Source organism: Scyliorhinus torazame, chromosome 16 (assembly GCF_047496885.1).
Source record: "Scyliorhinus torazame isolate Kashiwa2021f chromosome 16, sScyTor2.1, whole genome shotgun sequence".
NCBI lineage: Eukaryota > Metazoa > Chordata > Chondrichthyes > Carcharhiniformes > Scyliorhinidae > Scyliorhinus > Scyliorhinus torazame.
The window spans coordinates 163,103,831-163,130,459 of NC_092722.1; the positions used below are offsets into that span (position 1 = coordinate 163,103,831).

The 26,629-nt window shown below is 47.1% G+C and overlaps 1 protein-coding gene across 1 annotated transcript in view; it reads right to left on the minus strand.

Moving 5' to 3' along the window:
* The window catches only part of LOC140393195 (G protein-coupled receptor kinase 5-like), a 385,259-nt gene that overhangs the window by 53,081 nt on the left and 305,549 nt on the right, over nucleotides 1-26,629 (minus strand). Inside the window, exons 6-9 of the mRNA XM_072479357.1 lie at nucleotides 16,734-16,826; nucleotides 12,456-12,519; nucleotides 12,021-12,161; nucleotides 8,833-9,023 (exon numbers count right to left, since the gene is read on the minus strand). Coding sequence (XP_072335458.1) covers nucleotides 8,833-9,023; nucleotides 12,021-12,161; nucleotides 12,456-12,519; nucleotides 16,734-16,826 — 489 coding nt within the window. The remainder of the gene's footprint in view (nucleotides 1-8,832; nucleotides 9,024-12,020; nucleotides 12,162-12,455; nucleotides 12,520-16,733; nucleotides 16,827-26,629) is intronic.

A 26,629-nucleotide genomic window follows, 5' to 3' on the forward strand; every position in this document is an offset into this window, starting at 1 on the left:
TGATGGCTGGCAAGGGCACTGTCAGGCTTCCAGTGCCAAGATGCCAAGCTGGCATTTTTCACGCAGTGGTGATCAGGCCAGGGGGGTGCACCGTGTGGGTGTTGGGGTGTGTGTGGGGGGGAGCCCTTATAGTGAGTTGGGGCTTGGTGGTATTCAGGGTTGCTTCGGATGCTTGAGATATAGGATGCCATCTCTCACTGCACTGCAGAGTTCCAGCGAGTGGAGCTATTCAATGCACAAAGTGGGCCTGAGTGTGGCCTCGAGCGCATTCCCAGCTGAGGCACCGTATCTAAATGGATAGACGTTAGATAGTGGGGTATTTCTCGGGGCAAGAGGGCTGGGAAATACATGGCTAAATGCGCTCGCCATGGACACGGATTCCTTCTAGTGTCTACCAGCAAGGCCCTGTCACAGTAGATCTTGCAGTGGGCATCGGGGGTAACGCCTCAGGGAAGTTGGCTCCAAAGTTCATCCGAGGACCACCCTCCCCCCCCACAAAGTTCTGCCAGCCCCCCCCTCCTCCAACAGACCCCCCCCCCCCAGATACCTGCAATAGGGAGTGCCCTCTCCACAGGGACCCCTGGAATAAGGCCCCCACCCCATGGACCCCTGTAAAAGGGAGATGCCCCAGGGACAACTGCAATAGGGAGATCATCTCCCAGTTCAACTGTGATAGGGAAAGCCCGCTAAATAAAGGGACCCCCCCCACAGAAACCCCCTAACTAAAAGGGACCCCTCACAGACCCCTTCACTTTCGGACCACCTGCTCAAAATGGCGGCCAGATAACGGAATTCCCCTGGGAATCCCTTGTATTCCACGCCATGCATAAATTTGCATTGTAAGGCATATGGAATTGCATCCTGATTTGCGCTCCCAGTGGGATCGTAAAACAGGTGCAATTCTCATCTGACGGGAGAATCCCCAAATGGAGAGTCTTGCCCACAGTGTTTTGGCCTCAACTACTTTCTGTGGTAGTGAATTCCACATGCTCACCACTCTCTGGGTGAAAAGGTTCTCTTCATCCCATCCCTAAATGGTCTACCCTGTGTCCTCAGACTATGGCCCCTTTCCTTTCCTGCATCTACCCTGTCTAGTCTTGGTAGAATTTTATACGTTTCTATGAGATTCCTCCTCATTCTTCTGAACTCCAGTGAATGTAATCTAACCGACTCAATCTCTCCTCATACAACAGTCCTGTCATCCCAGGAGTCAGTCTGGTGAACCTTTGCTGCACTCCCTCTATAGCAAGGACATCCTTCTCCAAAACAGGAGGCCAAAACTGCACACGATATTCCAGGTGTGGCCTCAACAAGGCTCTGTATAATTGCAGCTAGCCGTCCCAGCTCCTGTGCTCAAATACTCTCCTAATGAAGGCCAACATACCATTTGCCTTCTTTACCGCCTGTTGCACCTGCATGCTTACCTTCAGCGACTGGTGTACAAGGACACCCAGGTCTCGTTGTACATTCCCCTCTCTTAGTTTATAGCGATTCTGATAATAATCAGACTTCCTGGGCGGGATTCTCCCCTACCCGGCAGGGCGGGGGCTCCCGGCGGGATGGAGTGGCGTGAACCACTCCGGCATCGGGCCGCCCCAAAGGTGCGTATTTCTCTGCACCTTTAGGGGCCAAGCCCTCACCTTGAGTGAGGGTCTAGCCCCGCGCCGGAGTGGTTGGCACGCCGCCAGCCGGCGGAAAAGGCCTTTGGAGCCACGCCAGCCGGGGCCGAAAGGACTACGCCGGGTGGCGGAAGTCCGCGCATGCGTGAGAGCGTCAGCGGCTGCTGATGTCATTTCCCGTGCATGCGCAGGGGGGGGGGGGTTTCTTCCGCGTCGGCCATGGTGAAGACTGTGGCCGAGGCGGAGGGAAAAGAGTGCCCCCACGGCACAGGCTCGCCCGCGGATCGGTGGGCCCCGATGCGGGCCAGGCCACCGTGGGGGCACCCCCCGGGGCCAGATCGCCCCCCCCCCCCCCCCCCCAGGACCCCGGAGCCCGCCCGCGCCGCCTAGTCCCGCCGGGAAGAATGGTGGTTTGATCCTCGCCAGCGGGACAGGCATTCCAGCAGCGGGAGAATCGCGGGGGGGGGGGGGGGGGGGGTGGGGGGGTGGGGGGGCCTGCCGACTGGTGCGGCCCGATTCCCGCCCCCGCTGAATATCCGGTGCCGGAGAATTCGGCAACCGGCGGGGTCGGGATTCACGTCAGCCCCCGGTGATTCTCCAACCCGGCGGAGGGTCAGAGAATCCCGCCCCTGGTTTTTGCTACAAAAGCGGATAACCTCACATTTATCCACATTATACTGCATCTGCATTGCTCACTCACTCAATTTGTCCAAATCACACTTAAGCACCTCTGTGTCCTCCTCACAGCTCACCTCCCATCCAGCTTTGTGTCATCTGCAAATTTGAAGATATTACATTTAGCTCCCTCATCTAAATGTTTACCATATATTGTGAATAGCTGAGGTCCTAGGACTGATCCCTGCGGTACCCTACTAGTCACTGGCCGCCATTCGGAAAAAGACCCATTTATTCTTACTCTTGCTTTCCCGATTTTCAGTTTTCTATCCATCTCAATACATTACTTCCAATCCCATGCGCTTTAATTTTACACGCTAATCTCTTACATGGGACTTTGTCAAAAGCCTTCTGAAAGTCCAAATACACCACATCCACTGGCTTCCCTTCATCAACTCTACTGGTTACATCCTTGAAGAATTCCGGTAGATTTGTCAAGCATAATTTCCCTTTTGTAAATCCATGTTGACTCTGTCCAATTCTACCACTGTTTTCCAAGTGCTCTGCTATAAAATCTTTGATAATGGACTCCAGAATTTTCCCCATTATTGACGTCAGGCTTACTTGTCTATAATTCCCTTTTTTCTCTCTACCTCTCTTTTTAAATAGCAGGGTTACATTAGCTACCCTCCAATTTGTAGGAACTATTCCAGAGTTTATAGTGTCTTGGAAGATAACCACCAGTGGCTGGTTTAACACAGTGGGCTAAATAGCTGGCTTGTAAAGCAGGCCAAGGCCAGCAGCGTGGGTTCAATTCCCGTACCAGCGTGAACGACTCCGGCGTTGGGCCGCACGGAAGGTGCGGAGGATTCCGCACCTTCAGGGGCTAGGCCGGTGCCGGCAGGGTTGGTGCCGCGCCAGCCAGCGGCGAAGGGCATCCGCCGGCCGGCGCGAGTTGGCACATGCACGGGAGTGCCAGCGTGTGCTGGCATCATCTCAGCTCATGTGCAGGGGGGTTCTTCTCCGCACCGGCCATGGCGGATCGTTACACCCGCCGGCGTGGAGGGAAAGAGTGCCCCCAGGCACAGGCCCGCCCATGGATCGGTGGCCCCGATCACGGGCCAGGCCACCGTGGCCCCCCCCCCCCCGCGGCCAGATCCACCCGCGCCCCGCCGAGGACTCCGCAGGCCGCCCGCAGATCCAGGTCCCGCCGATACGGACCTGGTGTATTTTACGCCGGTGGGACCCGCCGAAAACGGGCGACCACTCGGCTGGAGAATCGCCGGGGGGGGGGGGCGCCGCTGCCGACAGCCCCCGACCGGCGGGGCCGATTCCCGCCCCCGTCGAAAATCCGGCGCTGGAGAATCCGGCATCGGGGTGGGATTCACGCCACTGCCCGACGATTCTCTGGCCCGGCGGGGGGGGTCGGAGAATCCCGCCCCATTTCTCTACTAATACTGATTTCCTTTGGTTCCTCCCTCTCATTAAACTCTGTGTTCCCCAAAATTTCTGGTACGTTATTCGTGTCCTCCTTTGTGAAGACAGTATGAAAGCATGTATCTAGTTGGACATGTATCTAGCATGTATCTAGTTCCCCATTATAAATTCCCATTTCTGACATTATCTTCACCAATCTTTTTCTCTACTCATACCTATAGAAACGTTTACTGTCAGTTTTTATGTTCCCCGCAAGCCAAACGGCATATTCTATTTCCCCTTTTGTTTTTAAAATAAATTTAGAGGACCCAATTCATTTTTTCCAATTCAGGGCCAATCCACCTACCCTGCACATCTTTGGGTCGTGGGGGTGAGACCCATGCAAACATGGGGAGAATGTGCAAACTCCACACGGACAGTGATCCAAAGCCGGGATCGAACCTGGGAGTCAGCGCCGTGAGACAGCAGTGCTAACCACTGCCCCAGCGTGCTGCCCACTATTTCCCCTTTCTTAATCAATCCCTTGGTTTTCCTTTGCTGAATTCTAAACTGCTCCCAATCCTCAGGTCTGTTGCTTTTCCTGGTCAATTTGTATGCCTCTACCTTGGATCTAATACTATCTCTAATTTCCCTTGTAAGCCATGGTATAGGCACCATTCCGGTTTTACTTTTGCTATTGACAGGGTTAATAGTATTTTTTTTTTAAAACAAGTGGTTTCAGTTAAATCTAGTGATCTGCTTATTCTGAGAGTTTGAACGATCTTGGCAAGGTCAATGAACACTGTTCATTTTCGGGTCACTGATGCTCTTGACTAATGCCTCTGCACAGAGAGCTGCATTCTGAATGAATCTTAGCAAGGGGAAGGAATTAAATAGTCCAGTCATTTATTGCCTGTGGTGAGATTCTCTAACTGGAAATGGACAGGGTCTCTCGTCGCATCTTAAGACAAGAAGAAAGCAGGTCAATGTTTCATATGCAACCCTTTCAAAAAGGTTGGCAGTTGGATGGATAAACATTAACCTGACTTCTCGGCAGGGATTTTCAGTTCCCCGGCCCGGGAGTCAGGGTGCTTTGAAAACAGTGCTCGCGAAGGGTGTGTCAGTGTCCCAATGCAGCCAGTGAGGGTTTGGGAGGGGGACGGAATCAGGAACATGCGTGCCTCCAATCAGTGGCTTGCAAAGTTCCTTCAGGAGCTGGTTAAGGGAGGGTGAGAAGGTGGTTTTCAATTTGGAAATTGCCAAACCTGAGCAGTCTGGTGCACAGCTGTTAGACTCCATGCAGGCAGAAATTGAGGGGTTCTTATAGGCTGAAAATTTGGCACCTGGAGGACCTTTACTGGATCAGCGTAGTACATTTCAATTTGCTGTTTGGCCACCAATGTGCATGTTGAGGCTGTTGGCCCTTCACTGTTTTGCCTCGTGTCTTGTGCAAGACAGCAGCAGGCCCCATCATGGCTGTCACATGCGTTTGCTGATCAGCTGTGCAGAAAGCTCTTGCTCATGATCGGTGCCACTAACTATAGGCTGGCAGTGACACCCGGGCACCTGAGCAGTGATAGTGGCAGCACAAAAGTGCCAGCCTGCAGTGCCAAGTGGCCAGGTGCCAAGAGGGCAAGCCCAGGTGCCACCCTGCCCCTGACCAGCCAGGGATCTCCCATGACCTGGGAGGCCCCCACATTTGTGTTGACCAGTCCTAATCGACGCCCAGGTGATTACTGACTGGGCTGTTGGTAAGATTGCGGGAGGTCGTTTGATATGGGGTCCTTCCCATTAACGATATGGAGATTGGCCTTTATTGGTTTCTCACCACATCACGGCAGGTTCCTGATCTCGCCAACGGGAGCAGGCCGGTTAGATTGGAACCCGATTTTGGCCCCTCCCGGGTTCTAAACGGCTTCTGCAGTTTCGCGTCCGGAGCGACAGCGGGCGTTAGATTGTGCCCAAAGTCTGACATACATTCAACTCATTGAGCCTGCTCCACCATTTGATAAGATCATGGCTGCCCTGACACTTTCCTCTCTACCCCCTGTATGTTTTGACTGCCTTGTCAATCAGTAATCTATCTAACTCAGCATTAAAATCATTCAATGATGCTTACTCCATTGATCGCTAAGGAAGGGAATTCACAGATTAACGACTCTGAAAAAATATCTCCTCATCTCCATTTTAAATGGGAAACCCCATTTTTAAACTGTGCCCCCCAGTTCTAGTCACTCATAAGGGGAAACATCCTCTCTGCATTCACCGTGTCAAGTCTCCTCCAGATCTTATGAGCGGGATTCTCCCGCAATTGACAGGATGGCCCAACGCCGGTGCCAAGAACGGCGGGAACCACTCCGGCGTCGGGCGAACCGGAAGTTGCGGAATCCTCTGCACTTCCGGGGGCTAGGCCGGCACTGGAGGGGTTGGCGCCGCGCCAACCGCTGTGGAAGGGCCGGCACGAGTTGTCGCATGCGCAGAACCGCCGGCGTGGTTCCGCACATGCGCAGACTGGCCTGCGTATTCCTGCGCATGCACAGGGGGGTTCTTCTCCGCGCCGGCCATGTCGGAGCCCTACAGAGTCTGGCAAGGAGTGCCCCCACGGTACAGGCCCGCCCGCAGATCGGTGGGCCCCGATCGCAGGCCAGGACACCGTGGGGGCCGGATCCCCCGCGCCACCCAGAGGACACAAATGGCCTACCAGCCAGGTCCCGCCATGTGGGACCATGTCCATTTCATGCCAGCGGGACTGGTCAGGAACTGACGGCCGTTCGGCCCATCGGAGCCCGGAGAATTGCCGGGTAGGGCGCTGCCAATGGCCCCCGACCGGCGTGGCATAAACCCCACAACAGCCCGAAAACCGGCGTCAGAGTGGGATTCACTCCGCCCCCCCCCCCCCCCCCCCCCCCAGGGATTCTCTGACCCGGCGGGGGATTCCGGAGACTCACGCCCAATGTGCTTCAATCAGATTCTCTCATTCTTCCAAACTCCCATGGGTACAGGCCCAACTAGTCCAACTTCTCTTCGTAAGACAGCCCCATCATCCTGGGAATCAGTCAGGTGAACCTTCTCTGAATTGCTTCTAATTCTATTATATAATTTTTCAAGGAATGAGACAACGAGCAGGATTCTCCCCTACCCGGCGGGGCGGACGGTCCCGGCGCCGAGGAGTGGCGTGAACCACTCCGGCGTCGGGCCACCCGGAAGATACGGAATCCTCCGCACTTTCAGGGGCTGGGCCGGCGCCAACCGTGCAGAAGGGGCTTGGCGTCGCGCCAACCGCCGCAGAAGGGCCTCTGCCGGCCGGCGCAAGTGGCCGCATGCGCGGGAGTGCCAGCATGTGCTGCCGTTATCCCAGTGCATGTGCAGGGGCTTTCATCACCGCACCGGCCATGGCGGAGGTCCACAGCAGCCGGTCGGAGGAAAAGAGTGCCCCTACGGCACAGGCCCGCCCGCGGATCGGTGGGCCCCGACCACGGGCCAGGCAACTGTGGGGGCACCCCCCGGGGCCAAATCCCCTTGCGACCTCCCGAGGACCCCGGAGGCTGCCTGCAGAGCCAGGTCCCGCCGCTAAGTACCAGGTCTAATTTACGCCGGCGGGACCGGCCTAAAACTGGCAGTCGCTCGGCCCATCGCGGGCCGGAGAATCGCTGGGGGGTGGCGCTGCTGGCGGTCGCCGACCGGCGCGCGCGATTCCCGCCCCCGCCAAAAGCCTGGCGCCGGAGAATTCGGCAGCCGGCGGGGGCGGGATTCACGCCGCCCCCCGGCGATTCTCCGACCCTCGGGGGGGTCAGAGAATCCCGCCCCAAAACTCTACACACTACTCTAGGTGTGTTATCAACAATACCTTGTACAAATTTAGCAAAACTCCCTTCCTTTTATATTCATAGAATCCCCAAAATGCAGAAGGAGGCCATTTGGCCCATCGAGCCTGCACTGCCCCTCTGAAAGAGCACCCGCCCTGTGCCCGTAATCTCTGAACCCCACCTAACCTGCACATCTTTGGACACCTAATAGGCAATTCAGCACGGCCAATCTACGTAACTTGCACACCCTTGGACTGTGGGACGAAACTGGATCACCCGAAAGAAACCCACGCAGTCATGGGGAGAACATGCAAGCGCCACACAGGCAGTCACACAAGGCCGGGATTGAACCTGGGTCCCTGGTGCTGTGAGGCAGAAGTGGTAACCACTGTGCCCCAGTGCCACCCATAATCCATTCCCCTTGCAATAAATGACAACCTTCCATTTGCCTTCCTTAATACTTACTATACCTGCAAACTAACCAGGGCAGCCAGGTCCCTCTGTAGCACAGACTCTGCGATCTCTCATCATTTAAATAGCATACCGCTTTTCTATGCTTTCTACCAAAATGGACAAATCCACATTTCCCTACATTTTATTCCATCTGCTAAATTTTTGTCCACTCATTCTGCCCTTTTTCAGTTTCCTTATGTCCTCTTCACAACTTATTCTTTTCCCTATCTTTGTCATTGGCAAATTGAGCAACCATATATTCCATCCCTTCATCCAAGGCATTGATATAGATTGCAAAGTTAATGCCCCAAGACTGATTCCTGTGGCACTCTGCTAGTTACAGCTTGCCAACCCGAAAATTACCAATTTACCCCTACATTCGACTTCTTATTAGCTAACCAATCTTCTATCCTTGCCAAAATGTTACCCCCTACACCACAAACTCTTATTTTGCGCAGTAATCTTTAATATGACATTTTATCAAACACCTTTTGGAACGCCACATCTGAAGGCTCCCCTTTATCCATGTTGCTTGTTCCTTCCTCAAGGAACTCCAATAAATTAGTCAAATGCGATTTCACTTTTGCGAAACCACGTTGGCTCTGCGTGATTGGATTAAGATTTTCTAAGTACCGTCCTTAATAATAGATTCTAGAATGTTCCCTCTGACAGACGTTAGGCTAACTGGCCTGTTGTTACCTGCTTCCCATCTCCCTCCTTTACTGAACAGAGAAATTCCATTTGCTATTTTCCAATCTGGTGGGATCTTCTTATTTCATTCCAATACAGCAGAACATGTTTTGTTTATTAAACAGAAGCATAATCATTCCATGAAAAGGGATCTCATTGCAGTTTAGAAGAAGCAAGTAATGGTTCCAAACAGTGGATGCTCTGGAATTTGGAACTTGGACATCTTCTCTCACCTGTAAACAATGTTCTCCTTATGGAGATCTCCCAGGCCACAGCAGATCTCAGCTGCGTAAAATACTGCCCGATCTTCTTCAAACCCTGGATTTCCCATGTTATAGATGTGGAACTTCAAGTCACCCCCATTCATTAATGTCAGAACTAAACACAGTGCGTCCTTTGTTTCATAGGCATAAGCTAAATTAACCTATAAACATGGTAAACAGAAAAAAAGTTGATCAAACAATACCCAGGAGTAGTTATAAAACAACATCTAATTCCGGCAATGCAGATGGCATTGTGAACAGATAGCAGAGCTTGAGCAGTTTATGGCATAATTTGAATTCCAAAGTATTATTACACCTATTAATATTCATAAAGATATGGCCGATTTTAAGTCATTAAGGGACAAGATTTCTCCCAGTCTTGGCAAGTAGTCAAGGTGAGTATAAAACAACAACTTTTAATTCATGCGAGAGCTTTGTTTTCCCTGCCTGATCCTAACCTTTGTCTGCTGAAATTGTCTTTTGCTGTGGATGTGTCTTGCTTCAAGAATGGAATGCTGCTCTCATTTCTAATTCATGAATATTAAAATAATAAATCTTCTCAATAGTAAAAGCTCATAAGAGTTAATTCCACTTTCACTATGTGGCGAGGGAAAACTCTTCAATGGTATGAGGCGGAATTCTCCGGTCGCATCCGCCCGGCGACTGGAAATTCCTGCCCGAGGTCAGTGGACCTTTACATTGTCCATGCCCCGCCCGTGGTGATCTTGCGGCAGGTGGGGCATAATAATCCAGCGCATGGTCACTGTAATGAAGTACTCGCCAGAATGTCATCACAGCCACAACGCTAACCACGTAACATACCACAATATCATCTGAAAAAATTGCATAATTCCATTTTCTCAAAACGGCATGCAGATATACAAATACTTTTAGAATCTAAGATAAGAAAAACATGGAATGTATGGTCAAACAGTCACAGAATTACAGAATAATACAGTGCAGAAGACGCCCTCCAGCCCATCAAGTCTGCACCGACGCATGAAAGCCACCTGACTTGCCTATCTAATCCCATTTGCCAGCACTTGCCCCGTGGCCGTGAATGTTATGATTGGCCAAGTGCTCATCCATGTAACTTTGGTGAAGCTACAGCTGCAGTAGTGTGTGCAATTCTGGTCACTACATTATAGGAAGGATGTGATCGTACAGGAGGGGGTGCAGAGGCGATTCTCCAGGATGTTGCCTGGGATGGAACATTTAAGTTACAAAGAGAGGTTGCATCGGTTTGTTTGGGTTATTTTTGCTGGAGCAGAGAAGACTGAGGGGTGACCTGATCGAGGTGTACCAGGTTATGAGGGGCATGGACAGGATGGATAGGGAGCAGCTGTTCCCCTTAGTTGAAGGGTCAGTTACCAGGGGACACAAGTTCAAGGTGAGGGGCAGAACGCTTAAGGGGGAACTGTGGAAAACCCTTTCTTACCCAGAGGGTGATGACAGTCTGGAATGCACTGCCAGTAGTCGATTGATTAACCAATGAATTACTCTTTCCTCAATTCACAAGGCAATTTGTCTATTCAAAGAAGAAAGCTTCATGAAAATGACACTTCTATGGTTTCTGAAGTACACCAGCTAAAATATCACAAAGTATTCCCAAACTTAACACAGACTGAAATCACTTCTCCGTTATGGAGTTTTCTCAAAACACGGTTTCCTCTTTATAATAATTATTTTTGAGGAATGCATTTAAAAAGATAAATGGTGATGGGTTACAGCGACAGAGATGACCTATTCTTAGCCTTTCACTTACTCATCAGGCTCTCCTGCACTTCCTGAATTTTCGGTTTCCATTTTGGATTTTGAAATCATGTCCTGTGGAGCTGTCCAGTTAAGTTATAAAGACCCGGAGCGGAATTTTGCTATGTTTAGGCAAAGGGCACTAACAGGTGAGATAAAAGGAGTGGAAGCTGTGGCACCCGAAGGCATCTTCCTCCGCCATATTGTTCGGCCGACAAGACAAAACAAAGTGAAGGGTGGTCCCATGACGTAATGCTGGGGGGGCATGTTTAATTCCACCAGTAAGTTACGTTTATAAAGGTCACGGCGCCTCTCTATGCATAAAATTAAAAATAGAACCACCCCCTGCCCCCAGAACACCATCCCCCATCCCATAACAACACCCCACCACCCCAAGCCCCCATAACACCGCCTCTTGCAAAACCCCGCCCTGCCATGGAACATCCCCTGACACTGTCCCCTGGCACTACCACTGCCAGGGGGCAGCGCTGGAGCAATGCAAGGGGCAGTGCTGGGATAGTGCCAGGAGGCAGTGCCTGGGCAAGACCCCCCCCCCCCCCCCCCCCCCCCCCCCAAAAACGAGAGATGCGGTAACCTGAACTTCTCTGGCAGGTTCTGCTCGCCTGGTGCATGCTGTGCGAGGCCTGTCACAATTCATGCCAGTGTCCCCCCCCCCCCACTGACGTGAATGGATTATGAACAATGAGTGGTGGGAATTATCAGACGCAGAGGCCTGATAACAAGATGCTAGTTTATTGTAATGGGCTTCCTGATGTTGAACGTCGGGATTCTCCTAACGTCATTAGCGGGATAGTTCGGGACAATTGCAAGGGGAAACCGCCGGCGTAAATTGAGTTTTGGGCCTCCAGCGATATCTTGCCATCGCCAATTACGTCCACTGTGAACGGGAGCACAAAATCCTGGTCCTTCTGTTTATGAATGTATGGTTAGAGACATGGATCATTGACTGAAAATACATCTTCAGCAGGAAGCCAGAGGCAAATGAGAAGATTTATCCAGATTAATGGAAATCCAACCGAGTTTAAATTACAGCCATTGACAACTCAATGTATGAACAGAACATGTGAACAATTCCCAAGAAAGAAACCCAAGGTTGATGAATCAATTAATTTAAAATGCGACAAAATATTAAGATGACAAATCACCGTTTACACACAGGCTGCCGAGAGATAAAGTTGAAGAATAAACATGCTCAGCACAATTGCAGGGCAGAGTGCTGGACAAACCTGTCCAACACAATTCGAAAACCATGAGTGCACTAAATGAGGACACAATATATAATATAAAATTCAACACCGAAACCCGCCTTGGGTTCTGAACATCAATTCGGGTTGACTGGAGGCAATGGTCAACACATCGTCGGGCAATCAATCTCAAATACTTACTACAAATCTACTGTTGACTTTTTCTAAAATCTGCTTTTCATTTAAAGCCATTGCTTCTCCTTTTCTCTTTTTTATTCGCTTTTTCTCCAACTTCTTGCAAGCATACATTTTTCCTGTAGCTCGCACTTGACAGGCACAGACCTACATTTGAAGAAAACAAAATTAATGCCTCTGCAAATTTTTCATGTATTTAAAAGAGGTGAGGTGCTGCAGGCCTTTAACGGCATTTTAATCTCTGAACCACTCTCTCTCCATTAATAATTGAGCATTTTGTCTGAGGCACTGTAGCAGCTAAAATACTCGTTAAAATATTTTATAAGACGTTATGGAAAAACAGAAATGTAATTTCTAATCAGTATATTTTCTTGCAGATAATTTGACTTTAAATGTCCTGATGAAAAACCTGAGCAGAAACTAGCTGTCAGGACTACTTACCTCACCAAAGCCACCTTTTCCTAGTACTCTATATTGCCTAAATGTGTTTTTTGTTACAGCTTGTCTGAAAGAAAAATACAACATTAGCAATGAATGCATATCTTCCTTTTTATGATGAATGAATGGACAAAAGGTTCAGGCATGGATACGTTCTCACAGTTGTCATCCCTTTGTTCCAAGGATATTCGATGCAATATATTTGGATAAATGTGAGGTTATCCTCTTTGGTAGCAAAAATGAGAAGGCAGACTATTATCTGAATGGCCATTGATAGGAGAGGGGAATGTGCTTCGAGACCTGGGTGTCCTCGTACGGCAGTCACTGAAAATAAGCATGCAAGTGCAGCAGGTGCCAAACAAGGCAAATGGTATGCTGGCCTTCATTGCTAGAGGATTTGTGTACAGGGGCAGGGATGTCTTGCTGCAACTGTACAGCGTCTCAGTGAGGCCACACCTGGAATATTGCATGCAGTATTTGTCTCCCTATCTGAGGAAGGATGTTCTTGCTCTATAGGGAGTGCAGCGAAGATTCCTAGGATGGCGGGACTGATGTATGAGGAAAGATTGAGTCAGTTAGGATTATATTCACAGGAGTTCAAAAAAATAAAGGGCGGATCTCATAGAAACCTATAAAATTCTAACAGGACTGGACAGGGTAGACACAAGAAGGATGTTCCCGATGGTGGGGTGTCCAGAACCAGGGGTTACAGTCTGAGGATACGGAGTAGACCATTTTGGACAGGGATTAGGGAGAAATGGCTTCACCCAGAGAGTGGTTGGCTTGTGGTATTTTTTACCACAGAAAGCAGTTGAGGCCAAAACATTGTATGTTTTCAAGAAGGAATTAGATCTTGCACATGGGGCAAAGGGGATCATAGGATATGCCGTGGGGGTGGGGGGAGGGGGTGGTGGTGCAGAGAAGGGAGGGATCAGGCTATTGAGTTGGATGATCAGCCACGATCATAATGAATGGTGAAGCCGGCTTGAAGCGCTGAATTGCCTTCTCCTACTCCTCCTATTTTCTATGGTTCTAGATATACTCCATCTGCCTCTCCTTAAACACTTCAACAAATTCAGGGCTAAAATAACTCCTTTATATTCCTTCCTCTTTTGGACTTCATTTGTTTCCCAATATTTTATGCAATGTTACACTTAACACCTTCAGCCATGGTCAATATTATTTCAGTCATCCAACCGTTTAAAGAGCTATGCATCACAAATCAGTCATTGGCTGAAGGATAGAAATATCTTCCCATTATGCAGGAAAACAGTTGGGTCAACAGGGCATGCTCACTAAAGCAAGACAAGCATGTGAATCTAGCTTATTAAACAAAGTTATACTGAGTTTATGAATTTGATTAAACATAATTAGTTCATAATGGGAAAGGCAATTGGCTTGGCTGTCCTGATGCATTATAGACACACATTTCAGAACACTTAGAATATCTCAGTGACTCTTTAGCCCAAATGTTAATATTTTATAGGTGATGGAGACAAAACCCAAAGAAATCTGGAACAGGAACATGAACCCGAGGGGGTGTGGGGGGCCAGCCCACTCGTGGGAAGCTCTTGGCTCATTTAAAGATTATAATGACGCTGCCGGTTAATTTTAAACAATGGTTTCTATTTTTGAACCACAGGTCATGCTGTGACCATGTGCAGCAAGACCTGGACAACATTCAGGCTTGGGCTGACAGGTGGCATGTAACATTCATGCCAGGCAATGGTCATTTTCTTCGGAGAAAATGTAACATCCTCCCCTTGACATACAATAAGAAGCCTTACAACACCAGGTTAAAGTCCAACAGGTTTGTTTCAATGTCACTAGCTTTCGGAGCGCTGTTCCTTCCTCAGGAGCAGCGCTCCGAAAGCTAGTGACATCGAAACAAACCTGTTGGACTTTAACCTGGTGTTGTAAGACTTCTTACTGTGCTCATCCGAGTCCAACGCCGGCATCTCCACATCTTGACATACAATGGTATTAGCATTACTGAACACCCATGATCAACATCCTGGGGGTTACCATTTACCAGAAACAAAACTGGATCAGCCATATAAATACTGTGGCAACTAGAGCAGGTCAGAGGCTGGCAATTTAGTCACCTCCTAACTCCCTAAAGCCGGTCCCCCATCTATAAGGTAGAAGTCAGGTGTGTGATGGAATACCTTCCACTTGCCTCAAATGAGTTCAGCTCCAACAACACTCAGTAAGTTTGGCACCATCCAGGACAAAGCAGCCCACAGTCCGTGAAAGAATTAAATAAAGGGAGGACTTTGGGAAACCGGGCAGCTTAAGAGCAACAAGGAGGTCTGAATCCATGAGATAAAGGCCTGTGCAGCACGACTGGAATGTCTTCTCCAGGCCCAACAAGCTACCCATTGACCTCTTCCTCTCCCATCCACCCGACTACAGTCAGGACTACCCCCAGAATTATGAGTTCCTCAGCTACCATTAGAATCCCCTCCAACCCCAATTCCATGATCTCTCTCACCCCCCCCCCCCCCCCCCCCCCCAAGTGTTCTTGTCGGCTTTGACCCTGCGAAGCAAGTTTCCTGCCTGAAAGGCCTCAAGCCTGCCAATCCTGGTTCCTGTCAGTGGGAGCCCCACTTAAAGGAGTTCTGGAGGCAGTTAAAATCTGCAAGACATTCAAGAAGCCCATCTTTCATATTTTCCTGACCTTGCAACAGCAATTCCCACACCTCTACCCATCCCGCTAACATAGACTTTGTCTCTGGGCTAAAATCTAGGCAGATGCGACTCACACTTCATCAGTTCCATTCCTAACATTACTGAAGTGGAAAGAAATCTCATTACATCAAGGGAATTCTAAACAAAATTTTGCTTGCAAGTTGCCTCTCGACAGCAGTTTTAAACAGAAAGCAGAGTTAGAGGATGATTCAGTCACACCTGTAAGTGCACAGTTATTTCTGTGTATTTCCCCTTTAAGTGCTGAGGTATCGCTATTTATTCCACCTGACGTTAATATATACACTGTCAAAGCAAGCACTTTCCAGCTAGTTTGATGTTGTATTATGATTTATTTTTTAGCACTGGCTCGGATTGTTCTTCCAACGCACTGTGGACAATCCTCAGTTTGTTTGTCTAGCACAAGCAGCATTTACAAATCATTCATTACATGTGAATAAGGAGGCACTTTACAAAATGAAAAGTCTCAAGCCGGTCACAAATAATATGTGTCCGAAGATGTGCAAGTTAGGTGGGGTTACGGGGATGGGGCGGGGAAATGGACCTAGGTTGGGTGCTCTTTCGGAGTGTCGGTGCAGTCTCGCTGGGCTGAATAGCCTCCTTCTGCACTGTAGGAATTCTATGGAACTAGAAAAGCTCAACAATGCAGGAGCGTGAACAGAGAACGCTGGTAAAACCCTGTAAGGAGAGAAAGCAGAGTCAACGTTTTGAGTCCTTTTGGCTCTTCAAATACAGGAGCATGTTTGGGAGAAATTTCAAAGGAATAAAGTTCCTTGGGGCATTTGCAACACCTCAGAGCAGCATTGGCAGAGACTAAACAGCGTATCTCCTGAGCAAATAATTAGTGAAAGCACAATAGTGACAGCACAATTGCTTCACAGCTCCAGGGTCCCAGGTTCGATTCCGGCTTGGGGAGTCTGCACATCCTCCCCGTGTGTGCGTGGGTTTCCTCCGGGTACTCCGGTTTCCTCCCACAGTCCAAAGATGTGCAGGTTAGGTGGATTGGCCATGATAAATTGCCCTTAGTGCCCAAAAATTGCCCTTAGTGTTGGGAGGGGTTACTGGGTTATGGGGATAGGGTGAGGTGTTGACCTTGGGTAGGGTGCTCTTTCCAAGAGCCGGTGCAGACTTGATGGGCCGAATGGCCTCCTTCTGCACTGTAAATTCTGTGAAAATTCTATGAAACATAAAGAGCACAGCAGCCATGGTCGAATGACAGAGCAGACTCGATGGGCTGAATGGCCTAATTCTGTTCCTATAGCTTATGGCCTATAAATTATTTGGGAAAAGTGGGCAACAAAAGTGAGACACTTTTACACAAATAGTGTTTAAAAGGATTACATCGACAACTGGGGTACCACATATTTCACTCTTGATATAAAATTGTCTCCATCATCTCTCAGTACCAAGTTCCATTATTGGAAAATAAAATCAAACTTTTTAGGTGTGCCACCTGTCTGTAGTTCCCAACTTTAAATTATTTTGCGTGTTCAGTAGTTTCTCCTTGATTTAAAAAAAAACTGAGCAAAAATATAATGTAATGATCAATGTCTGTTCTTCTACAATCCTTACCTTTCCAGCCATTTCCACTGGAGAAAGCGATCGAAGTACATGCTTTCCTGGTATTCATTAAATGGCCGTCCACTGAGATAATCGTGCACCGACCTGTCGTAGAACATTATGAAAAATACAAGAGAAAAAAAAGTGATTTAGTGAACAGCAATCTTGCAGTATCTGTAACAAAGGCGGCAACTGTACATTGTGTCAGGTATTGAAACTACCTTCCACAGCATCCGCTGAATAGAATAATACAACCTAGCAGGAGGCCATTTGGCCCATAATGCATGTGCCAGTTTTGTTTTACGACAGCTATCCAAGGAATGCCACACTTCCGCTCTTTCCACACAGCCCCCAGTGCTGCCCTTTGAGGCAGTGCACCCCAGCTCACAACAACACGCCATAGAAAAATAAAAATTCCTCATCTCGCCTCTGGTTCTTTCGCCATTCACCTTCAATCTGTGCCCGCTGATTACTGACTCTTTTGCCACTGGAGACAATTTGCCTTATTTCCTCTATCAAAACCAGCCATGATTCTTAAACACCTCTATCATTTCTCTTCAGTTTCTTTCCCTGAGGAGAACAGCCCAACATCTCCAGTCTCTCCCCATAACCCCCACATAGAATCATACTAAAAAATCTATAGTGCAGCTTTAATCTTCCGTTGCCCCATGAGAGATATATCATTTCAAATTTCATATTTAAAGATTATTTTTAAAGAACTATGTTAGGTTGATAGTTTGATTTCTTGGCAATTATATTCCGCTGCCTGGCGCTGCCTTTTCTGACCATACTCTAGTAGATCTAGCCATTTGCCACATAATCTCTCCAGGCAATGCAAAGTTATGACACAAAAACATTCATTTGGGACGAATGGCACTGAATTCCTGCAAATAACCGTGAATTTCTTTGGTTGGCTATTGAAATAGTTAGTGTCAAGCTGGTCCAACAGGATTTCTTTCCTCCCCAATGTCTGGCAATTTGATTTTGTCAAAAGGAAATTGTATAGGAATTCAGATCTAATCATCTCAAGTCACTCCCGGCAATGAATGCCAGAACCATCAGAGTGCTCTCTGCTGTAATGGTCCAACAGCATATCTTCAGGCTATGAAGTATGGAACAGATTCTCAATTCCCAGAGAATTCTGTTTCAGAATTTCATTATATCACTTGCGAACCGCGCATCTCATTTACTGTGCACTGATGACCTCATTTAAGCCTCTCAGGTTTAATTACATTTAAGTTCAGACCAGCCACTGCCATTATTCAATTTAATGAGACTTTAGCCATTTTCCAGAACTCACAGGTGGAACAAGAAGTGGGGAGCTGTAACTTATTTACAGAATTTTGTTGACGTACATATCGTTCAGAATGTCATGTAGTTACTATCGAGGCCAATCAAGAGCTGCGTTGGTAACTAGCAGCCATTTAACGTGAATGGCAATTCTCATGTATCTTCCTCCAATTACCCCCTGTGTCTGTGCCACCCTCTATTAGATAGAAAATACTTTAAGGGCTGGTATTTATATTCTTGGCACATCACGATTCAGAAACTAGCCTTGCTCCCGCGGATATGAAACAAGTGTTTTAAAAAATAAGACGCAAGTTCTTCAAAAGAACGCAATTTACAATGAGTTACTACTGTCCCAATGAAGGCAAAGGTTAAAGTGTTTCTGCACTTTATATTTACACATGTGTTACACATGTGGAAGAGACACACTGCGAATGTTACTTGTATTACAGTATTTCCTCGACCACATGCTGACACAACCTTAAAATAACTGCAGATAATAGTTAGCGTAATTAACTGCTACTCTGAAGTAGTTTGAAAAAGAAAAATGTTCACAAACTTTCAAACCTGAGCACATTTCTTGCACTTTGTATTCCAATTGGAGTTATCTTAACTTACAATAATATTTAAAATGTCACATTAACTTACAATAACATTTAAAATGTCACATCTACAGGATATCATCAGCTTCAGCTGAATTCTCAAACGTGAATCTGACACATAACTTCAGCCAAAAGAATGGTTCCCGGTCCCAGGCAGAATATTGGTTGACTTGCGTCTCTACGGTGTTCCATTTGCTTGTTTACTTTAACATCAGCATTATCCAGCAGTGCTGGATCTGATCAACATTCTACTTCAGTACTACAGAAAAGACTTGAGCTGTCTGTCAATATAATAAAATGGACGTGTTTAGGGTTCTGTCATTAGTTGACATCCATAGAATTTTCAAACATAATGGCCCAAAATTTCTTGGATCCCACTTACACAGGGATTACCCCAAAATCTACATTTGATTTCTACACTGATATTTCTGACAGAAGCTTCTATCTCTGGTTCCTATAGAATTGGACTGGCTATGCCACAATTTAAAAGCCAGCATAAATCACATCGAATGTAACATCTGTGTCGCAGAGATACCACGTAATGACCGTGCCAACAAGAGAGAGGATGACCACCTGCCCATGACGTTCAATGCCATCACAAGTGCCTCACTATCAACATCCTGGAGGTTTTCGAAGGGGGCGGGGTGAAGTGAACATCAATGTCATTGCTATTAAAGCAAGTCAGAGGTTGGCTATAACGTGCCTCTAGACTCCTCAAAAGTGTCTCGACTATCTTGCAAAGTCTCAAGATGTGATGGATGAGTGCAGTTTCAACAATGCTCAAGAGGTTCAACACTTTCTAGTACAAAACAGTCAGCTCGGTGGTGCCCCATCCACCAGTTACAAACATTCACTCCCTTCACCACAAGCCTAGCGATGCAGTATTACGTATTAACTGTAGCGAGCACTGTAGCCAGGCCTTGCTGCAGCAAACAATAAACCTGTGATGTACACCAACTAGAAGGGCAAAGATAGCCCTTGGGGACACTACCGTCTGCAAGTTTCACTCAAAGCCACTCATCGGCTTGTGTTGGACATGCATTGCCTTCTCCATTATTGCTGGTTGAAAATCCTGGAACTCCTTACATAACAGCATTGTGGGAACAGCTTCACCACACAGACTTCAGCTGTTCAAGACCCACCACCAAATGGGCAGCTAGAGACTGGCAAAAAATGCCAGCTACGCTGTGCTACTCGCATTCAGAGAATACATTTTAAAATGCAATGTCACCTCATGACCATGTCTTCAGGCATGGTGCTTCATTCTCAGAGTTTCTACTCTGTTATTATTATGCAGAACCAGGGTATAGAGAAGGCCATTCCAGCTGTTAGTCTTTTCGAATGTGGGTTGAGGGCAGCGTTGCAAAGTGTCAGGTGCATGGACACCACTTTGGTTAAGTATAGCTTAGGTCACAGCAAGAATTTAAAAAAAAAAAAATCACTGAACTGCAAAAATCTCAGCTACATTGACATCTAATGATGACACGGCATGTTGCACCTAAACATTTATGCATATATCTAAGCCTGTTCATTACACAGAGAAAGTCACATTAGCTGGTCTTTAACCTGGCGGTTGGGGCTATGCAACCAAGCAGCAGAGGATTACAGCTGTTGTACCTTGGATTGGATGAGAGGCAAATGATTGGAGAAACTCGCATGTAACAATGTGATTCAGTCACATGCAAAATTCCTCAGATAAGGGGCGGGATTCTCTGGTCTCCCAACCGTGTGGTTCTCAATGGCGCGCCGTTCGCGGGTGACAAACCTCTGTCCTCCAGCCGCTTATCGATGGGAATTCCCATTTATACCAACCCATTCCACTGGAAAACCTGCTGGTGGGAGTGCATCACCAGCAGAAAATGTGAATCCAGAGCAAGAGTTAAGCAGAAACTCTATGCATGTTATTGATATCGCAGGGCAGAATATAATATAATAAACCCACGCAGACACAGGGAGAACGTGAAGACTCCACACAGACAGTGACCCAAGCCAGGAGTCGAACCCAGGACCCTGGCGCTGTGAAGCAACAGTGCTAACCACTGTACTACCGTGCCGCCCACGATATCAATAAAACGATATCAATCTATTTGATTTTAGCATTTCAACACCTCAAATCCTGAAAGTGAGACAAGGCAATTGAAGTTAATAATGCAATCAGAAGCTGGATGTAAATTAATTAGCATGTCTAAGATGGTGCTTCAATGAGCATTCTACATTGCCTCTGAACAGCGTTCCTCTTTCGATCAGGATTCTAAACAGCTGAGCAGTAAAAGTGGTCGGGTATCACCAGCTAACTGAGCCCTCTGCTGGAAACTGGGCTAGATTTTGAGCTCTTTCCATGCAGCCTTGACTTCTATTGTGTACTACAATACCTATACAAGCTTATTTAGTGTCAAATTGGCAAGTCCAATTTAATTAGATATACTCTCAATATAAACATGTACATCAATTGACCAAACAAACACTACACATTTTTGCTCCAATTCTTGCTCTTGCTCTGCTATTGCACTATTTGCCTTGCTTAAACTCTGTTTTGTGTAGGTAATTTTTTGCAAGGATCACATGCAAATAGTTTGCAAATCCTCCCTGCAGTGTTCTGTCGTTTCATTACTCTCGATCTCCAGTGTCTGACACTGAACAGTTATACCACTGTCCTCACCAAGGATTCAACCGTAGTCTAATATGGCGATAAAGCAGACATACTGTCAACAGGAATCATCCTATGACGTAAAATGGTTTCCTCACAACCACATAAAAATTTACTACATTAAATCCATTTTGTGGTTTTTAATCTATTAAATGAAATTAATCTTCCATGGTCCCACCTTGCACCAGTTGAAATCATAATTCAGAGAAAATTGCCAAATCTAATGACGGTTATGATTCCAGTTGATGTTATAACTGGACAGGAAGACCACAAAATGGAACCCCGACTCAAAAGACTGGATTTTCCATCCCAGCTCTGATGGGGTTTCCCATTCTGGCCATCCCACTTGCATCAGCAAACCCGCATTCCGGAGGATCCCGCTGACAAGAGAATTCCGCTGCATAACATTTTGATAAGACGTGGAGGAACAGTGTCGCAGAGCTGCTAATTAGTTCCAACAAAAAACATTTAGTTAAAAATGACAAAATTGGATTATTGAACAACACTCTTTCACATCCCCCTTACCTTAACAAATATACACAGATTTTAAGATTAACACGGATTACAATATACATCTTTAGCTACAATGGTTTCTGTAACACCAAGTCCTTTTGCATTACACATGTACTCTCCGCTCTGGACTCCCAAGTGAAAGTCTGTGGATTTCTCCTGAAAATCCTGCCAGATGATAGTCCCCAAACACCTCTCCCATTTTTCCTTTAAAAATTCTTCTAGTTGCTAAGCAACTCCCGCCCACTCCTGCTGGCCTATTTACTCTTCACGCCATAGCCTTCTCTAAGCACAATAGCATCACAGTTGGAATTGAAACCAACCTCCACACTTAGAAAAACATTTGTCCAGCATGAATCTAACCATAGGTTTTACCCTTCCAGGTTCAGAAATATTAAATTAAACCCAATTAAAATTATATCTTAGGGGGCGATTCTCCAGTACCGTTAACTCTAGCCGGGATTCCCGTTGGCCCTTTGAATCGGGCATCAAAGCCATCGGAGGTCTCCCAGCCCACTCCCCCGGGGGCGAGATCAGGTTCTCACCCAGAAATGGTGAGAACCTGATCAGAACTCATTAGCATCCATTTTTTAATCTCATTGGCAAGATTTCAATATAACCATAGCAAATAATTTTACATCATACCTGCATCAAACCTTAAAAATATAACGCCTTTTTTTTGTAGTGACATTTGTAAATATTTATTTTGGCCGGAACTTTCCAGCTGTTCACACCAGTAGTATCTTCCAGTTCCACTGATTGCGCACCCATGCGATGGATTTCCCAGCATTAAGGGGTGCTTTCAACGGGAAACCATGTTGACAACCGCAGGGCCTGGAGATCCCACCGCTGGCCAATGGCAAAAAACGCGCCGCCGAGTTGCACGGAAAATCCCCTCCCCCCCGTTGTCTGTACAATTTACCATGGGAAAGTGATTAGCTATGGATTGGTATTAAGCCTGTAGGCAAAATGCTGTTCATTTCCCTATGACATGAGTACAGTCATTATGTAAGGCCCACCATAATTAGAAATGATGGTAAATGGAAATGTGAAGTACCGCTTTTAAACGACGAGAACAAATGGGAATATTTAAAACATAATATATACTTTTGCCTTTTGCCAACTGTGTGTGGGTTTTTAATGCTTAACTACTTTTCACATGGGCTTAGGATTTTAACTGATGACCCAGCAGATACAACACCATTCCTGATATTGGTGATGTGCCAATAGTGATCCCGGGCTGTCTGGCATCCCATAAATCTCTGAAAATGATGTCATTTGTTGGCCAAGTCCAGTGTGTTTGCAGTAATAAACTTGGAGCAGGGAGGAGACACAATTTTCTTGTAGCGACTACAAATCACTGACCCTATTGAGAGAAACTATACTCGACTATGGCAGCATGACTTCAGTTACACAGTTTCTGGGAAAGGGTTGCAGGCTCCCTTACAGGAGACGTTCCACCTGTAACCATGAAGGGGCCTTCTCCCATAAATTATATAAATTCATCAGCTGCTTCCTGCAACCCTTTCTTCTGTGACCAGTCCTTCACACAAATGGCGAGCATCTCTAACCACACCTTTCACAGAAACACAAAGATTGACAGCACAGAACGAGGCCATTCAGGCCTCGGCCAGCTATAAAAAGGCTTTCCAGTCTAATTCCACCTTTCAGCTCTTGGTCCTTCGCCCTGTAGACTATGAGAAGTCTTTCCCCCAATGTAATTAAGCGGCTGGAATTTCATCAAGGTGATGAGTATTTCAAGTCGGGGAAGTTCTCGCCCCTCCAAACCTGTCTCTGCTAAGGAAGCCCCTATCTACCCTAAAACTGACAACGTACGTAGAGGCTACGGAAAGATACTTTGAAAAATATACTCAGTTTACAACTTAAGTGTCAATTAACCACAACCATTCACCGTATCAATCTCAAAAATCTACATTATCCACTTCAGACCTCTTAATATTGTGTAAATAAGCAGGCATTGAAAAACCACATCAAACAAAGTTGTACTCTCCCCTGCAGCTGTGTTACATTGCATGGCTTGAGGCCATCTGGAAAAACAGGCGTTTGCATCTGTTGATACACTAGCCAGGTGGCCTCCTTATGAATGCCTGAGCGAGCTCCAAGAATGATTAACCTATCAATTTCAGCAAGCAATGTTTACATAGCTTGAAGGAGAGTACAGGTTTTGTTTGATTGACATTTCTCTTGCCTGATCCTTCTTTGATGTGGCTTTCAATGCCTGTATTTATTTTGTTATGGTCAGGGGAGAGATGATAGGATGGTTCCTTCTTTTTCCACCTCTCAACTACGTGAAGAAGGATCTGTTTTTAAAAAAGGTTTTGACCTTGTGCTGTAACACAGGCAACAAAGAGTTGCTGCCATACTTGCTTTTTTTGAGTTGAAGGCTTGAAACATTGTCGGCTTGTGGATTTCCCCTTTTGATCCACTGAAGGAATAGAGGTTTCGAGATTTATGAAGATGGAATTTCAATATCTTGTCTGCTCGCAGTGGGTTTCTCTGGCTTCACTCTGGTGAAGATGTAATCGAACCCTTGCAGCGGAAATCTGGGGTGGAATTCTCCCATTTTGAGAATATGTACCGTGGCAGTATCCCGCTGCGAAAAATGGCGGGGAAACAGACCAAATCTTCTGGCTCCGACGCCATTAATTATGCACCCAGGTGTTTTACACCGGATTTAGTGGTGAGGCGGGCCTATCCTGTAAGTCCCCTTTCAACCCTCTACTGCCCCCAGCACAGGCAGCCATCCCCAGCAAGCCCGACAGTTTTCAATAGTGCTTCAGTTTTTTTTAAGCCTCCTGCTACCCCTCCGCAGCCATGTCCTTCAGGCACATCTGTAAATACTTGTAGTAATTCACGCCTACATGACTTCTGCCTGAGAGGAGCAGAAGGTCGTGGAAGGTCGGAGCATACTGTGTCCAACTCGCTAATCACATCTAAATGTATGCAAATGCCGGTTTTAGGGGTGGAGGTGGAGGGCTTAAGTGGTATGCTCTTTCCAAGAGCTGGTGCGGACTTAATGGGCCGAATGGCCTCTTTCTGCACTGTAAATTCTATGTTCTATCACCAATAGAACTGGCAAGGTCAGGAATGCTGCATGTGGACTGGTTACCAGCATCCTAATTCCATGCTGGCAAAAACTGCTGGAAATGGGAATGGAACTGAGAATCCCAGAATTGGGTTGCACCCATTATATTTAGAGGTCTTCCGGCTCAGCGAATATCTGGGCCAGTGTCTGCCTCTGCTACTCTTTCAGGCAGTGACTTCCAGATCTCCCACCAACCCCTGGGTACAAAGAACCTCCTCCCTAATTCCCAATGAATCAACAATTACGTAAAATCTACACCTCCTGCTTATTGATCTCTCTTCTAATATAAATCGATCCTTCCTAACCACTTTATTTAGACCCCTCATAATTTTATGCACCTATATTAAATCGTCCCTCAGCCTCCTTTGTTGCACAGAAATACACAGCAGCCTTTACAATCTTTCCTCATAGCTAAAATTCTCCATTCCAGGCAACATCCTTGTAAATCTCTTCTGTACCTTCTCTAGTATGATCATACAATGCGGCAATATATATATTATACAGTAATATTCAATTGCCTGTAACACAGTGACTAGGGGCCCAATTCAGCGGACTTGAGTTAATGTCCGCTGAATGGTGCGTTTCGCGGGGTGTTTATTGGCGGCTGCAGTGCAGTGAAACACCCCATTATCCAACGGCACTTTGCTGATTTTTGGCCTTGGAGTTTCTCCCCGCCGAGGTTGCACTTAGAGGGATCTCCTGCTGGCGCCTCGCAGATCGGGCAGCCATTTTGTCTGACAGCTCTGATCTCTCCTCCTCCCCCCCTTTCAGGCCCCCATGCTCTTTTGACAACCCTCCCTCACCCTCCCAGCCTTGGGGAGGCCCCAGGGAACGGCCTCCCCTCACACCACTCTACCCGGCAAGCCCTCTCCTTCCCCCCGGGCCTGACCACTGGCAGTGCCAACCTGGCACCTGGGCACCCTGGTATTCCCAGTCTGACACCCTGGCAGTGCCAGGCTGGCAGTGTCAGATTGCCCTGTTTCAAGGTGGCGTGCCATGGTACCATCCTGCCCTGTCCCCGGACCTCTTGGCGTCTCCAATGGCCTGGGAGACCCCCCTCAGGTGCCGTCATGATTGGTTCAAGTTTGCGGTGGACCAGTACTAACAGACGCCCTAGTGAGGTTTCCCAGACATGGCTGGTGAGTCCTGGGCACCGGGTGAATCCATGCCGGGTGCAAAGGGATCACTGAATTGAGCCCCAGAACTGTGAAGTTGCGATCTAACTAATGCGTTATACAGTTCCAGAATAACCTCGCTGCTCTTTGGTTAATAAAAGGAAGTATTCAATAAGTCTTCTTGTCCCCATTATCTACTTGTCCTACAGCCTTCTGGGATTTGTAGACATGCACTCCAAGGACCTTCTGTTCCTCCACACCTATCAGAATTCTAACTTTTATTGTGTATTTCCGCACCTTGTTTTCTTTCTCCAAATGCATTATCTCCCTCTTCTTCGGATTCAACTTCATTTGCCACTTTTCTGCCCACCTGACCAGTCCCATTGCTATCTTCCCAGTCTACAGCTTCTTCCTCATCAGCAATCACACCGCCAGTTTTCGTATTAATTGCAAACTCTGGGCATTTATTCAAGTTCATAACACCAGAAATGCATTAAGTTGAACTCCCGGTCTCATTGATCTAAGTTAGCTTATTTCGTTTAGGCCTGTGGTAGAAATGGCATAACTGGTCTTTCTATTTGAGTGGAAGTAACCTTAGGGCTGGATTTTATGGTGGAAGGGGCATGTAAAATAAGAGAGGT